This window comes from Ambystoma mexicanum, chromosome 11, assembly GCF_040938575.1.
Source record: "Ambystoma mexicanum isolate Mex_15411 chromosome 11, UKY_AmexF1_1, whole genome shotgun sequence".
In the NCBI taxonomy this organism is placed as follows: domain Eukaryota; kingdom Metazoa; phylum Chordata; class Amphibia; order Caudata; family Ambystomatidae; genus Ambystoma; species Ambystoma mexicanum.
The window spans coordinates 988,079,413-988,093,789 of record NC_090934.1 but is presented as its reverse complement, the minus strand read 5'-3'; the positions used below and the strand labels follow the sequence as shown (position 1 = coordinate 988,093,789).

The window sequence follows — 14,377 nt, the reverse complement described above, 5'->3', positions numbered from 1 at the left end:
ATAATAAATCTGCATGATGAAACTACCATGCAAGTGAGGCTAGATATACAAGGTAATCTCTCCTCTCTTATTCTCACAGATAGAGGTGTGCAGCAGGGATGCATGTTGGCTCCCTGCCTCTTTAATTTATATCTCACAGACCACGCAGAATTTCTTTCCTCACATGCTTTGTCTAATCCCAGAATTGGAACAAGCAAAATTAATTATTTGGCCTATGCAGATGATTTAGTCTTATTAGACTGTACTCCCATAGGCCTCCAGCGCCTTATTACAGCCGTCATGAAATATGGCAATAAAAATTGCTTAGTAGTACATCCAACAACATCAAATATAGTGATTTCTGGCAATTCACAGAGGAAAAAGCCTCAGTTCACTTGGAATTTGGGTAAGCAAACAATTCCAGTCTTAAAAAAGGTTAAATACCTGGGATTCCAACTTAAAGCTGCCCCTTCATTAAAAGATCTAGTGATTGAAATGGAGGGTAAAATATCTCAATGTACAAGCCAGATAAAAAACTGTTAAAAACATATTGCCAGTTCTCTCTGCTTCCTCTAATAAAATGTTATAATGGAAAGGTGATTCCCAGTATTCTCTTTAGGGTGTGATATGGAACAAAGTTTTAGTCCTTCCTCCGTCTTTACTGATTACCCGATTAAGGTATGAATTGGGCTTGCAATCCTTATGTGCCCACCTGAATTGGAAAATACTATTACTATATAGAGCAGTGATTTTATCTGGGAAGAATTTTCTCTATGAGGATATAAGAGATTTGATGATTTTAGAGAGTACCTATCAACTTTTAAATGGGACGCTAAAGACATCTTGGCAACATGTAATGAAACAAAGATATCCTTGGTTGATAATCCTGATATGGTCAAATGCTCATTGCTGAGGTCTGATTGGATTTTAACAAGGGCCTCCTTCTCTGAAATGAAGTTTTTTAAAGATGTTGTTATTAGGGATAAACTTAGAAGTTGTATGCTACCATATATGAGAAGAGTCCCGATGCCCAGATGGAGAGATGAATTGCTAAGGTTTCGATTAAACTTGATTAACACCAAGGAATTTGAAAGAATTTGTCTAAAATGAGATCCTTAGGAGGGAAATTGTGATCTATGCAGAGAAGGACTCCGGCAAGATGTACGTCATCTATTCATCTCCTGTAAATTTACAGAGGCCTTGAGGTGTAGATATTTTGCTCGATTTGTACATAACATCAACTGGCTTAATACAGAAGAGTTCTGGCTAAGACTATCTGCGGGGTCGGAAGTCTTCTTATCATTGGAAATCTTGAAGTTGTTAAATGAGTTGGATTTTATAGAATTAAGATTTTATAAGATTTAGGGACAGTAGAGAAGGAGGTTGGTAGGAATGGTTCATTGCTGTGTTTGAATATGAATATTTTATTAATTATTGTGATATTAAATATGATAATGTATTGTTTTTTGTAATCTTTTGATGCTGTGATTGTGAAAAGTAAAAAATATGACTTATATACAATGTCATTTTTGGGCCCGGTGCAGCAAAAGAAAAACCAACAGGAAGTGAATGTAAAAAGAGTCATGGGGAAGAATCTAGAGAAGCAATCCTCAAACTTGAGGAACGGAAATGGACAACGCACTGACATGCACCGATGGATAGAGCATCAGAAATATGACATCAATATCATCACACATTGAAGGCAGAATATGCACTATTTAGGACCAGACAGAGGTCTTTGGACACAAGAGAAAAGTATGTTACATTTTTTATGTGCAGACTAAAAACACTTCAACTTTCCTATAAGATCTTTGAGAAAAAAGTGTAGTGCCGGAAGGCTACAGGTTGAGGAGCAAACTCTTTGAGAAATTCGGCAAATATAACTGCTCATAGCATTTTCGTGGTGAAGTAGACACAGACACTTAGGAAGATGTCATTGGGTGACTAGAGCTCGTGAAGCAGAGTCAAGAAGACAACTCATGCCTGGTAAAAAAAAGTTTCAGTATTGTGGCTCAATTTTCACATGAACACATGAACACAGTATCATCGCCAGGCCTGGTGTGGGCGGACGAAAACCCCCTCAGAGACATGATATTTCTGTATTTACATGCCTCACAAAATCGTCTGAAAGGAATCAGTCTTTTTTGTGTGAGGATATTATTAAAATGCAAAATCTCACATAGAACCTTGCAGACTATCGAGTGAACAGAGAAAAATCAAAGTTGACATACATGTATGTTCAGGAAAGGACAAAATGAAAGGCTTCTTCACGAAGGCCTACAATGAGCACCAAGTCATGTAAAATTCCTCGCGATAATACTGTGATTGATTTTATTGGTGGTCACCAGCAACATCAGTTCACTAATTGGTGTGAAATATCTTTGGTTGGATTGCTTTCTTGGCAATGTTGAGTTTGTCTCAGAGACCGAAATGTACAATCTTCTTATTAACATTTGTTAGGTGCGATTTTCAGAACTGCCAGTGGTGTGGGGTTTCTGAGAGGCCTACCAAGTGGATGAGCTAGTGTTATGCACAATTGGTCTCACCAAACACTCTCTGGGTATCGTAGGCTGAGCATTAAGGTAGACTAAGGAAACCAGGGCTATGGTATTTAAGTACAATTACAACACTTAGAGGGAGGCAAGTATTTGAGGGCAACACAGATGTAAAATACAAACAAAACTTAAGGATAACTACTTACTACACACACTGATACCTACGCATAGATTTACATAATACGTTGTTTGGCTACACAACACTTTACACTTACTCACAGATATAAACAAATCTGTAAAGTAATAGGACACCTTTTTCAATTAAAGTGAAGAGAGGAAAAAGTGGTCAAACAAAGTGGTTAAACAAATATAAACCAACATGCTTTATAATTATAGTTTTAACTGAAGTAATCCTTCCCTCACAGTGAAAGAGAATTTCAAGATTTCTAAGTTTAGTCCAAAGATAAACAACACTTTAAGTAAACGAGAGTGGGGTCACTCCCAATTCCTGCACACTTAGGGATCCAGAGATGAGGAATCCTAGTCCAGAATACCACCACCCATGGCAAGGTAATGGTAGTGCTATGGAGTTGACATTACGCCCATTTAGTCACTGTAGTGCAAGGGGTGGCACCAAGAGTGGTATGTACACTCAGCTCCTGAACTAAAATACTAAAGATGACCACCCCCAGGTAAGTAAGAGGTTTTGGGGGTGACTACTCACATTGTTGATCCTGTTGCAGGAGGTCGAGTGCTCGCAGGTGCAGTCACTGAAATAGGTGCTGGGTTAGGGTCCGGCTAGATGACAGTTCTGATATTTGAAGCAGGTGCAGTTCCTAATGATCTATACCTGTACACAGTAGAGGATCTTGGATGATGACACTGCTTCTTCCATGGTGGAGGACAACCCCAGGAAACTGCAGGCAAGGTGAGCGGACAAAGAAAGCCGGTCAGAGGTTGTCAGTCTTGGATCCTTTCACCAGTGGGAAATAGGCTGCAGTCCAGACAGAACGCTCTTCAAGGCAGAGAGCTGCTGCTGCAGCCAATGAGGTTCCTTGGCCACAAGCTGAGGATATGCCAAGTCTCAAGCTTTAAGTCAAGAGGGTGTCTGCTGCATTGACATGACTTTTCAGTGGATGTTCAGCTCCCAGGATCCATGTATTATATGATTCCAGACCCTCTCCTTAGCCACAATCTGGGCTGGCTGTTCTTCCACGGTGCACCAATTGGAATAATATTCACTATGAATGCAGGTAGTGGTTGTTAAATCATGAACCGCAAGATACCCTAACTTGACCCAGCAACCGATATTCACTGGGCAAAATGTGGATTGATACCAGATAATCCCAATTTTCAACCAGTTCAGTCACACAAAAGACTAATCGCGAATTCAAAGCTGAAATATTCATGAGAGTGATGCTCTGAAGTCATTCAGCCTGCTGGGGTATGGATTAAATTCAATAATAATGAAACTGGGCTCACCTTCTAGCAGAGGAACACTTCCTATGGGTATAGAAAGTGGTCTCTGAAAGCAAATGGTTCAAATAATGTTTGTATTGCACTTTAAGAAGCCAGTGTTCAGGGCATGAACCCCAAGGCAAGTAAAAAACAATTATGCCCAACGATATGCAACTCTTTTATAAGTGCCTTGGTGAATGCATCTGGGAATTTGACTTTCAATTGACAGTGACAGCCCGGAAAACAATTTGAATTTCCATACTGTAATGCATCAAGGTAATTCGTCCCTTCTCCCAAAGGGGGAGCCACCCCATTTGAGGCTAGGGCAGTGAGACCGCTTTGCAAGAATCTCCATAGGGGTCCGGGCAAGTGACACCTCACTGGGAGAGACTCCCCCCTTAGGTGATAAGGACCCCACTCCCGGGAGGAACTCCCTAAGTCATTTCCCATGGTGGCATTCATGGGACTATCAGATGTGAAGAGCAGTATAAAAACAAGAGACTTGGCTGAAGAAGAAACTAAAACATACTGTTACAAACAAGAAAGAGAGTCTGTCTCTTTAAATAGAGATCAGCATTTAACCTAGACAAAGAGGCTGAAAGGAGCACACACACTAATGTCAAATGAAGCAGAGAGATGCATACGCAAACAGGGGAAGGCCCCTGGCAGCGCAACACCTGAGAGGGGCAGAGTGAAGGAGAACCGCAGACTCTGCGGCTTTCGGGACTTCACTGAGAGCGAGAGCAAGATGCTGGACACCCAGCGTCGATACAGAGCGAGAAACCAAGGAGACAGGAACTCCAAGCGTGGTGGTGGCATGACCACAAAGACTTTGTGGTGGGCAGTGTGCCCATACAACAACACCAGAACCACTAAACTGCAAAGTCTGTGATCCGTCCGGTAGTCCGCTGGCTTACCAGGTCACAGAGAGAGAGAGGACCAAGAGCGGGACACCGGAGAAGATGGGAAGGTTAAGAATGCAAACGTCCGAAGAAAATCTGAGTGAACTCAGATCCCGGAGACCTTCCCCTACAGATTCCGAGGTAACGGGGAGAACGGTAGCACCGAAAGAAAACCAGGAAAATCATTCTGAAACAGGAGAACATTGTCTCAGTGGAATTGATGAGTCAATGAAATTGAAGTTGAGGAAATTGAAGTGTAATAATGTGAGAGAGTGAATCACCATAAAAGCTGGAAAAGAGACCATTTAGACTGGGCCTAAAATACCTTGGGAAGAGGGGAAAGTAACACATATCTTAAGAGGCAGAGACTGCAAAATAGAAAGAGAATTCTATGAAGGGAAGACAAGTGAAGAAAATCAGAGAAAAGATACAAAAACCAAGCCACCCAAAGAGAGGGGGAACCTTACATACCAAAAAGTGCAAACACAAGGTTCCTCTTCCTGTTTGAGAATGCACAGAGCTGTGTGAATATCAAAATGTAAATAAAAAATTGAAGTTTATGTAATAATATGTATGTATATGTTTATAACTCGATATTGATGATATTGTCTCATCCTATATCGATTCTGAAAATATATTGATGTATTCCTAAATGTCGATATATTGCCCAGCTCTGCCTACAACTCCCATCTGCCCTTCGCCATATAGTCAAAGGCAAGGGATCATTGGAGCCACAAGCCCACACATCTAGAGAGTCACAGATTGCTTACACTTGATGTACTTAATGAAAAATCTATTTGAAAAATCAATAATAGCTTTCTCTTTACATCTTGGACATGGAACATTGTAGAAGAGTCCACGAGAGATACCCAAACTTGTGCCTTATTCCCCACTTTCAGAGTTATTTTGGTGGTATTTTGATGATAAGCTTGTTGGGGTACCTCGTGGTAATTTGGTGAGCGCTAAATATGGAGTACTTCCTGAAAATTGCTCTTATACTGAGGTCACTATGGTAAGCCAATACTGGACATAGTACACTCTAGATGATAACTTCATGTCCCTGCAGAATTTTATTTGCAATACCACATCATGCCCTTTTGGCGTTATCTCAGAATACATTTACCATGTAAACAAAATACTGTCATTCATACAGAGCCCATGAGGAGAACACAATTCACAGTGACCAACTTTTTGACAAAATACATTATCACAAACGGCAACATGAAATTACCTCCTGCGGTAAATTGCAACTACCACTTGTTATTCACAGTTATCTGTGTTACCGCAAAAGACCATGGGCCTCATTACGAGAATGGAAGTAATGAAAAAAGGAAGGTGGAATGGTAATAGTGGCATCGTTAATGGGTCTGGGTCATTACGACCCGACAACCCGCCAATACCGGCACCGCCTGTACCATGCCCCCTCATACCGGCATGGGCGCGTACACGCGCCCCTTCGGGGAGCAAATACCGGCATGCCGGTAATTGGAGGACATCACAACCCACGCGGGCATGCAAATACCGGCATCCTGAACGCGGTAATCAGGGGCTGCAAGATGGTGGCCATACAGGCATCGCGGACCACCCATAAACAGCAATCAGCAATCAAGCCAACTGCCACAGGTGCACACAATCACCACAGGTGGACTCAATGGAATCTGGCTCAGTATAAAAGGAGTACACCCACACACCACACCCCTTCCTACAACAAAATGCTACCACTAGCTGTTGCAATCATGGCGCTGGAGGACATGCCTATACTGCTACAACTACAGTAACAACAGCAACTACAACAACAACTACAGCAGCAACAACAGGCAGCACAGAGGAGATGCAGTAGGAGAAGGAGAGTGAGACAGGCCCAGCAATTACCACCAGTGCAGCCAGTAGTTCCTCGTAGGCAGCCGCCAATCCCTCGCATCAAACACAGTCCATTCAATCTAACCCCTGAGCAGATCCACACCCTGTAACAGTTGGATCGGGACACCATCACCACCATAGTGGACATGATACACGACGACATTGTCAGCCTGATAGAAATACGCACTGCCATCCCCCCACTACTAAAGGTGGTGTCTGTGCTCCACTTCCTGGCCACAGGCACATATCAGCACACAGTGGGCCAGCTGCATGGCATTTCGCAACCACTATTTTCACGCATGCTGAACCAAGTGCTGGATGCCCTCCGGAAGCATGCTAGCACCCACATATCCGTACCACAGACTGCCCAGGAGATAGCCGACACCAAAGTAGGCTTCCATGCACTGGCAGGCATGCCCAATTGTGTTGGTGCCCTGGACTGCACCCATGTAGAATTGGTAGTCCCCCATGCCGTAGAGGCGGTGTACTCCATCAATGTGCAGATGGTATGTGACTCCAGCAAGATCATCACACATTGCTGCGCCCGATTTCCCGGATCAACACATGATGCCATGGTGCTGCATAACTCCATGCTACCCCGTCACATGGAGCGACATGCTGGACCACGTGCCTGGCTTCTTGGTGAGTTGCCTGACTGGCCCATGGCAGTGCATCAGGGTAGTGATGTGTTGGGATGCATACTCCACCTGGGTGGGAATGGGGGGGTGCATACTCAACCTGGGTGGGAATGGGGGGATGCATACTCCACCTGGGTGGGAATGGGGGGAATGCATACTCCACCTGGGTGGGAATGGGGGGTGCATACTCCACCTGGGTGGGAATGGGGGGGATGCATACTCCACCTGGGTGGGAATAGGGGGATGCATACTCCACCTGGGTGGGAATGAACAGTGAGTGGAGAATACACGCAGAGCTAATGACACCTGACCTGAACCTCCCAACCCCAACATGACACATCATTGGCACACATCTGACCATTTACGCATATCAATGACCACATATAAGACGCACAACCTGCCCACCATGCGTATGTCAAGCAATGCATTACTAAACAGGATCGCAACTGTGCCAATGTGGCTAGTGTGACCATGCACAGTGTAGTATACACACAGCATAAATTGGAGGCTAAACATTGTCGTACAACCACAATACATCCGCCTCAGCATGCATTATTTCACCCTGCATCATCTATTGAAGGACATCCAGACTACCACACCTCATAGCAGTATAGAACGCATCTAGATAATATTTGTGCATACGTACAGGGACATGTGCATGCCCACACCAAATAGCTGCGGGCATGACAGTGAATCCTGAAGGTGGCAGCTCAGAGTGACACACACCTATTTGTATTTGCTTGCAGGTGATGGAGGATATCCCTTGAACCCGTGGCTTCTGACCCCTGTGTGGAACCCGCGGGACAGCCATGAAGAGGAGTACAATCGGGTTCACACCCGTACCCGTGTTCTGATTGAGCAGACATTTGGCCTGTTGAAGGCACGTTTCCGCTGCCTAAGCAGGTCTGGTGGAGCACTCCTTTATAGGCCTGAGAAGGTGGCAAAGATCACCACAAAATGAACAATGTCCAGGCATTGAATGTTTTTTCACACAATGGGTGTATTGAATCAAACTGCAAAAATGTGACAACCCCCCCCCAAACCCTCAGTGGACTCCCAAACCCCCCCCAGTAAACTCCCAAATCCCCCAAGTGAACTCCCAAAACCCGCCAGTGAACTCCCAAACCCCCCCCAGTGAACTCCCAAACCCCAGCAGTAAACTCCCCCTAATGCTCCCATTCACCCCCGACACCATCTGAGCCACTCCCATTGTTCTCCCACACTATTTGCAGGACTTCTTGCTGTCCTGGGGCAGCATTTCAGTGTCCCTCGCACTCCTTCTCGTAGGACGCACAGGGCTGGTGGGGACAGAGGAAGCAGGTGTGGTGGCTGGTGAGGAGTCGGTGGGGATTTCCATGCCTGCTGCAAGTCGTGGCTGCTGCATGTGCAGCAGGATGGATGTCAGTACCTGTGTGATGGCCCCCAGACAGTCTCTCATCAGCACTGCCGAGGCATTGACTGCGGCTGTGTTAGCCGTTATGGCGGCTGTGGTCCCCGCTATGGCTGTGGCTATCTCCCGCCTGGTGTCCTCGCCATCCGCAATGTATTGGCGCAGCAGGTCCAACATCGACTCCTGTCGGGTCTCCACCCTCACCAGCCGTACCTCAAGGCTGTTGGTGGGAGCAGCAGTGGTTGAGGGTGCGGTCACGGGGCCTGCATTATCAGTGCTGTCCTCGGGGATGGGGCTCAGGTCGGAATCGTGCAGGCAGGGATGGGCACTGCTGTAGGTGGGTGAGGGCTGAGTTCGGGGTGGGGGAGTGGAACAGGGCTTGGGGTGCGTGGACATGCCACATGCGTTACTCCTTCCTGGTCCACATACTCCTCCAAGTCATCTTCGGTGGTGGCCAGTGGTTCTAGGGCCTCGCCTTCCACTCGTGTAGGTGTGGGCAGCTGGGTGTCGACAGTGTCAGGCGCACTGGCTATAGGTGTGGGCAGCTGGGTGTCGATAGTGTCAGGCGCACTGGCTGTAGGTGTGGACTGCGAGGCTGCCCCGGAGGTGGTGGTGTCGGTTACCCTTTTCTGTGGCCAGGACGTGGATGCCCTCGTGGTGGTATCCTGGCTGGCATCTTCTCCATCGGTGCCTGGAGGGGTAGAAGAGATGCAGGACATCAGTGATGGTGTTACATGCCAGATGCATTCTATGGTGCTGTGGAGTATTTCATTAATCATGCATTCATGTCTTACAGGTGTGTCACACAGGGTAGTATGAGGGGGCATTTTGGCATTTGCTGCATGGCAGGTGGCATGCCATTGTATTGGGGTTTGAGTGATGTATTACATGGGCACGGTCCATGTGTGTTGGCTGTGTGTTGGTAATGGCATTGGCACTCAGCATGCATTTCAGTGTGGCAGGGTTTGGCCATCCATCTGGACTTGAATATGTTCATGTGGGTGTTGGGACATGAATTGCCTTGCCTAGGCTCTCTTCCACATCACTTGTGCTACGTCATGGTTTCCCCTACAGGGATTTGCACGGTCACTCACCTCCTTCTGCTGATGTTGCCGCACCCGTCTCCATCTCCCCAAATCCCTACATGGACTCTGATTGATGAAGGTGCTTGCCATCTCCTCCCATGTGGTCAGTTTGGCAGGAGAGTGGGGACCCCCACCTGTGGCCATGGCCTCCCTCCTTCTGCTTGCAAGAATGTTACGGACCCTGAGGCGTTGGTCATCCCACCTCTTCTTGCAATCCTTAACAGTCCGTGGGGTGGTTCCAACAGCGGAGACCTTGCGGGCTACCTCCTGCCAGATCTCCTTCTTGCGGCGCTGCACCTCTCGCTTCAGGTTCTGATCTTTGATCACATCAGCATGTGCGGCAAGGGTGTCCGCAAGCATGTTCAATTCAGCATCAGAAAAGCGCTTTTTCCGCAGGCGGGGGGTGGTCTTCCAGGTTGCCTTGGACATGGTGTAAGTATTCCCACTGGTCTCTCCTCTGAACAACTGTTGGTTTGGGAGGATTGCAATGGATTGTGTTTTTAAAGATGGCCACCGGCGCATTTCCCGTTCCGACTCGATGACGTTACTTCCGGGTCCGGTATTTTGAGCCCGGTATTAGCATGTTGTTATTACCGGGCGGTATTAAGGGGTTCCTCCTAGGCGGAGGTGGTATCGGCGGGTCCCGTGATGGCGCTATCGGGGGGTTGGAGGGCCTTTAGTGGCATGCCGGTATGGCCATTACCAGCATGGGGGTTCGCGAGTGCTCTCGCACTCGTAATCACCAGCTATTAGCGGTGTCATATGCTCACGGACCCGCTCGTACCTCCGTGCCGGTAATAACCCCGTTTTTACCGTGCTACTCGTAATGAGGCCCCATGACACATAATAAGTACTCGGAGGCTAATTCAACTTTGTCTTGGGTTCTTTATCAGAAGTTAGAAATATGAAAAATACAAACACAAAAAGTGCAATGCATAATGTTCACATGACATTTCAAATTTGTAATTCAAAGATGAAAATGAAACATTCAAAGCACAACTCATTTGCAGTTATTTTCCAAATGAGGAATGAGCCTTGCTATAATTACGCTTTAAGATGTTTTTCTATGCCGTCATTGAGTCTTTTGCGCAATGGGTTTAAAAAGACACTATTTGCAATAAATGTCGAAGCTCTGTTAAAACAAGGCCTTGAATTTCGCCAATAATTGAGTATAAGCTTCTGTTACATCTGAATTTTGACGCATGAATGGGTAAGAATATGAAAACAGTTAACCATGTTTAAAAATGCGAGCACATTTTTCTACGCTGTCACTTTTCAAAAAACACTCATTTAGAGCCCTCAAATAACACACAAACTGTTAATCTATGACAACATTCGCCAGTTCACATTCCTATATTTAAATGGGAACTCACTCAAGAAATAATGCTTGATTGTGTGTGTACCCCCCAGACAACAAACGACCTCCATCTAGCTGCCTGGACAGGAGACTTCTTTATCTGGTTTACTCCCCTCTGAGCTTCAATAGATTCTGCAAAGCCTTCTGTCAGCCTGTCTTTCTGCTGCACACACCCCCACCCCCAGGGACGGTGAGTGCTCGTAATCACCAGCCAGCTTGTGAGACAATGCACCAGTCAGAGAGCCAGAGCCAGCCTCCTGCAAGGCTTTTTAATACCTCTCTCTGAGACTGCATATGGATATAGATTTTACTTACATGAAATGTAAAAGTGCCTGTCATTCTCCATCAGAACCACCTCCCTTTCAATCAACCACCCTCCAGAAATTTCCAGAGCATGCGATTAACCCGAGCTGATTGAAATGCCAGCAAAATGGATGCAAAGTGTTATATTGTCCTGTGCTACATTCCAGTTCTGCAAGTTGAACAGTGAGTCTACTTTGAGCAGATCGCCTCACATCACGTATACTGGGGTAGATCTAATTCTGTCATGCTTATTTCCATGCATTTCAACTTAACTTTGCACAGAACAAATGCCTGGACATTCAGTTATCAATCTGCACCAAAGTTTGTATACAAAACTCATGTACTGTTTGCCCCTGAATATTAACAGGGGATATGTTAGGGGTTAGAGGATAGTGATTAGTAAATGTTAGTTTTTATGGTTCATAGCAATTCAGTCCATAACTGTGATGTGGAGTAAAATGTTAACATCATGTTGGGCAGTATCAAATCCAAATTCACCTTTTAGCTGACATGTGCTTTATATATCCACAATGCTGACATACACTGGATTCAGCACAGTGTCTCACATCTGAGTCTCAAAGCCTTACTCACTACTGGGGTCAGTTTTTATCATTGTTGAAATGTGGAGCCCTAGCTAAATTTCAGAGCATAGTTAAAATTCATAGTCACCGTTAAAATACGAGTATACGAGTCCCCTTTCCGCACACCACTCCCGTGCTGTCCTCAATGCCGTCAGCTCATTTCTAGGTACTTGGCTCCACCCTATTTACATCCCTCTGTAATCTCCATTGTTACTGAAACATTATTGATTGCCAATGTCTTCCATATGAAGTACTCAGAGGCTCATGTAAAGATGGGCAGGTCATATTGTTAACGTGTATTAAATACATGTTTATTAAACATATGTGTTAAATAGTTTTCACTGACAAAAAATAGTGACTCCATATGTAGTTCTATTTTGAAATGTGATGGCTTGGCTGAATAGCAGGGGTGTATCCTATATCCTACTGTATACATCAGGAGTGTCACACTCCAGGCCCCAAAGTCTGCAAACCTAATGTTTTTCAGTATATCCCTGATTAGTATTCATGAAATAAATTAGCATGAATTTAGAAATATTTTATGACAAATTTATCTCATGAATATTATTAATGGATAATAATGACAATCTGACATGTTTTCCGACCCTCATTGCCTGCAGTTTGACAACCCTGGTAAGCATAGTCAATGAATCGATTCACTTTTGTCTTTCATTTCATGTAATACATGACATTTTTTCATGCTCCATAGATCCTTCAATGCCAGAGTTCCCGAACTTGAAAAATGTGCAGAAAAACAGCATCTCCCTTGAGTGGACGCCTGCTGCAAATATGACTGGTGCAGATTTCATTTACAACATCACATACACTAGTTCACAGGGAGTTTGGAGTGTCACAAACAGCACTGCCTATGCCAACCTTGTGAGCCTGATACCTGGAACAAACTACACAATGCGCATTGTGACAGTCGCTGCTGGTAATTATACCAGTTTGCCTGCTTTCATATCTTCGTACACAAGTAAGTTGAGTTTCTATTTTTGTATACTGTGTTCATGAATGCCCTACACTGATTTTCTTGTTCTCTGACATTGTACCAGCAAATATGGATTTAGTATTTCCAAAAACCTATGGTGATCTTGTGAATTCATTTTCTTTATTAGCAATAAGCTAAACGTAATAGTGCAAGAGCTGTTCACTACGTCCACTGCTTCTCTACAAGCGTAAATATAAGGCAGGTGTTAAAAGGAGCTATGAGGATAACAGGACTGCCCCAGTTCTTTTGCTACAAGTCCTCACTGTGCTTTTATGGGAGGTGCCATGAGCACACCCCAACGTTTCCAATGTGAGGTCCTTTGCCTGACTCGCAATTATTGATCCTTTAAAGCTGAAACAAAAACAAGGAAAATTAAGATTTTCTGCTTTTTGTGAAATAGTGTATACAATCCTTGTGCAAATGTTTTGACAGAAAGATGCCATCATATCCCTCAATGTTTTGCACATATTTAAATGTCAATGCCCCTTTGCCTGCAAACATTGCTAAAACATAGAAAAAGGAAGCTTTTCACTACCACTGCTGATGTTTTTTGTCCACATATGTGTCTGTGTAGTGGTACCAAGGTACGTTTTCTGGGTATATTTTGTTTAAACGAATTGAGACTTGGCTGTCTCCACCCTTAACCTAGAAACATTTAAATGGTTATTCATTACCAAGAAAAGTGTAATCCTGAACCATAGTGTTAAGGATATCAGCTTTACTTCTTCAGCATCATTTGTTGCGAGAGATGGCCATGAAATACATATGAAATGTTGCAGAAAAAATATCAAAGAACTTTTTTGATTTAAGGCAAAACGGCCCCATATCATCGCTGCTCTCTGTTATCCAAGAAGGAAAAAATCCTCTACCTGAGAATTGAATATGACCAGATCCATCACAATGTAAAACATATATCAAAGATTACGAAAGAATTGGTAGATTCTGCATTAGTACCTGCCGGGACATGGTCTTTGTCTCTCTGCCAATGAGTAGGCTCAGAACGGGGGCTTTATCATACAGTAAAGCCCCAGCTACGAGCCTCCTCATAGCTGGAGGCCGCCATCTTCCCCCTCCAGATAGTGATGTAAGTGCCCCTCCATGCCCCGCATCCCCATTTCCCAACTCCCTTACCCTTTTTTCTACACATTTCGCTCCCTCCCATCTCCATCTCACTTACCTTCCACTTCCATGTCCCTTGCCTGGCCGGGAGCAGTAGTGTACCCGGGGTGTCCCGATGCATACATTGATTCCATAGAAAGGGAGAAGGGATGTAGTCCATTCTGCCCCGATGCATGGCACCCATATTTTTTTGTATTGTTCTTTTGAAGTTGAAAAAGG

At 44.8% G+C, this 14,377-nt stretch overlaps 1 protein-coding gene across 1 annotated transcript in view; it reads left to right on the top strand.

Moving 5' to 3' along the window:
* Positions 1-14,377, top strand: part of LOC138505094 (uncharacterized) — a 717,078-nt gene that overhangs the window by 119,503 nt on the left and 583,198 nt on the right. Inside the window, exon 15 of the mRNA XM_069625408.1 lies at positions 12,758-13,024. Within this exon, the coding sequence (XP_069481509.1) occupies positions 12,758-13,024 (267 nt within the window). The remainder of the gene's footprint in view (positions 1-12,757; positions 13,025-14,377) is intronic.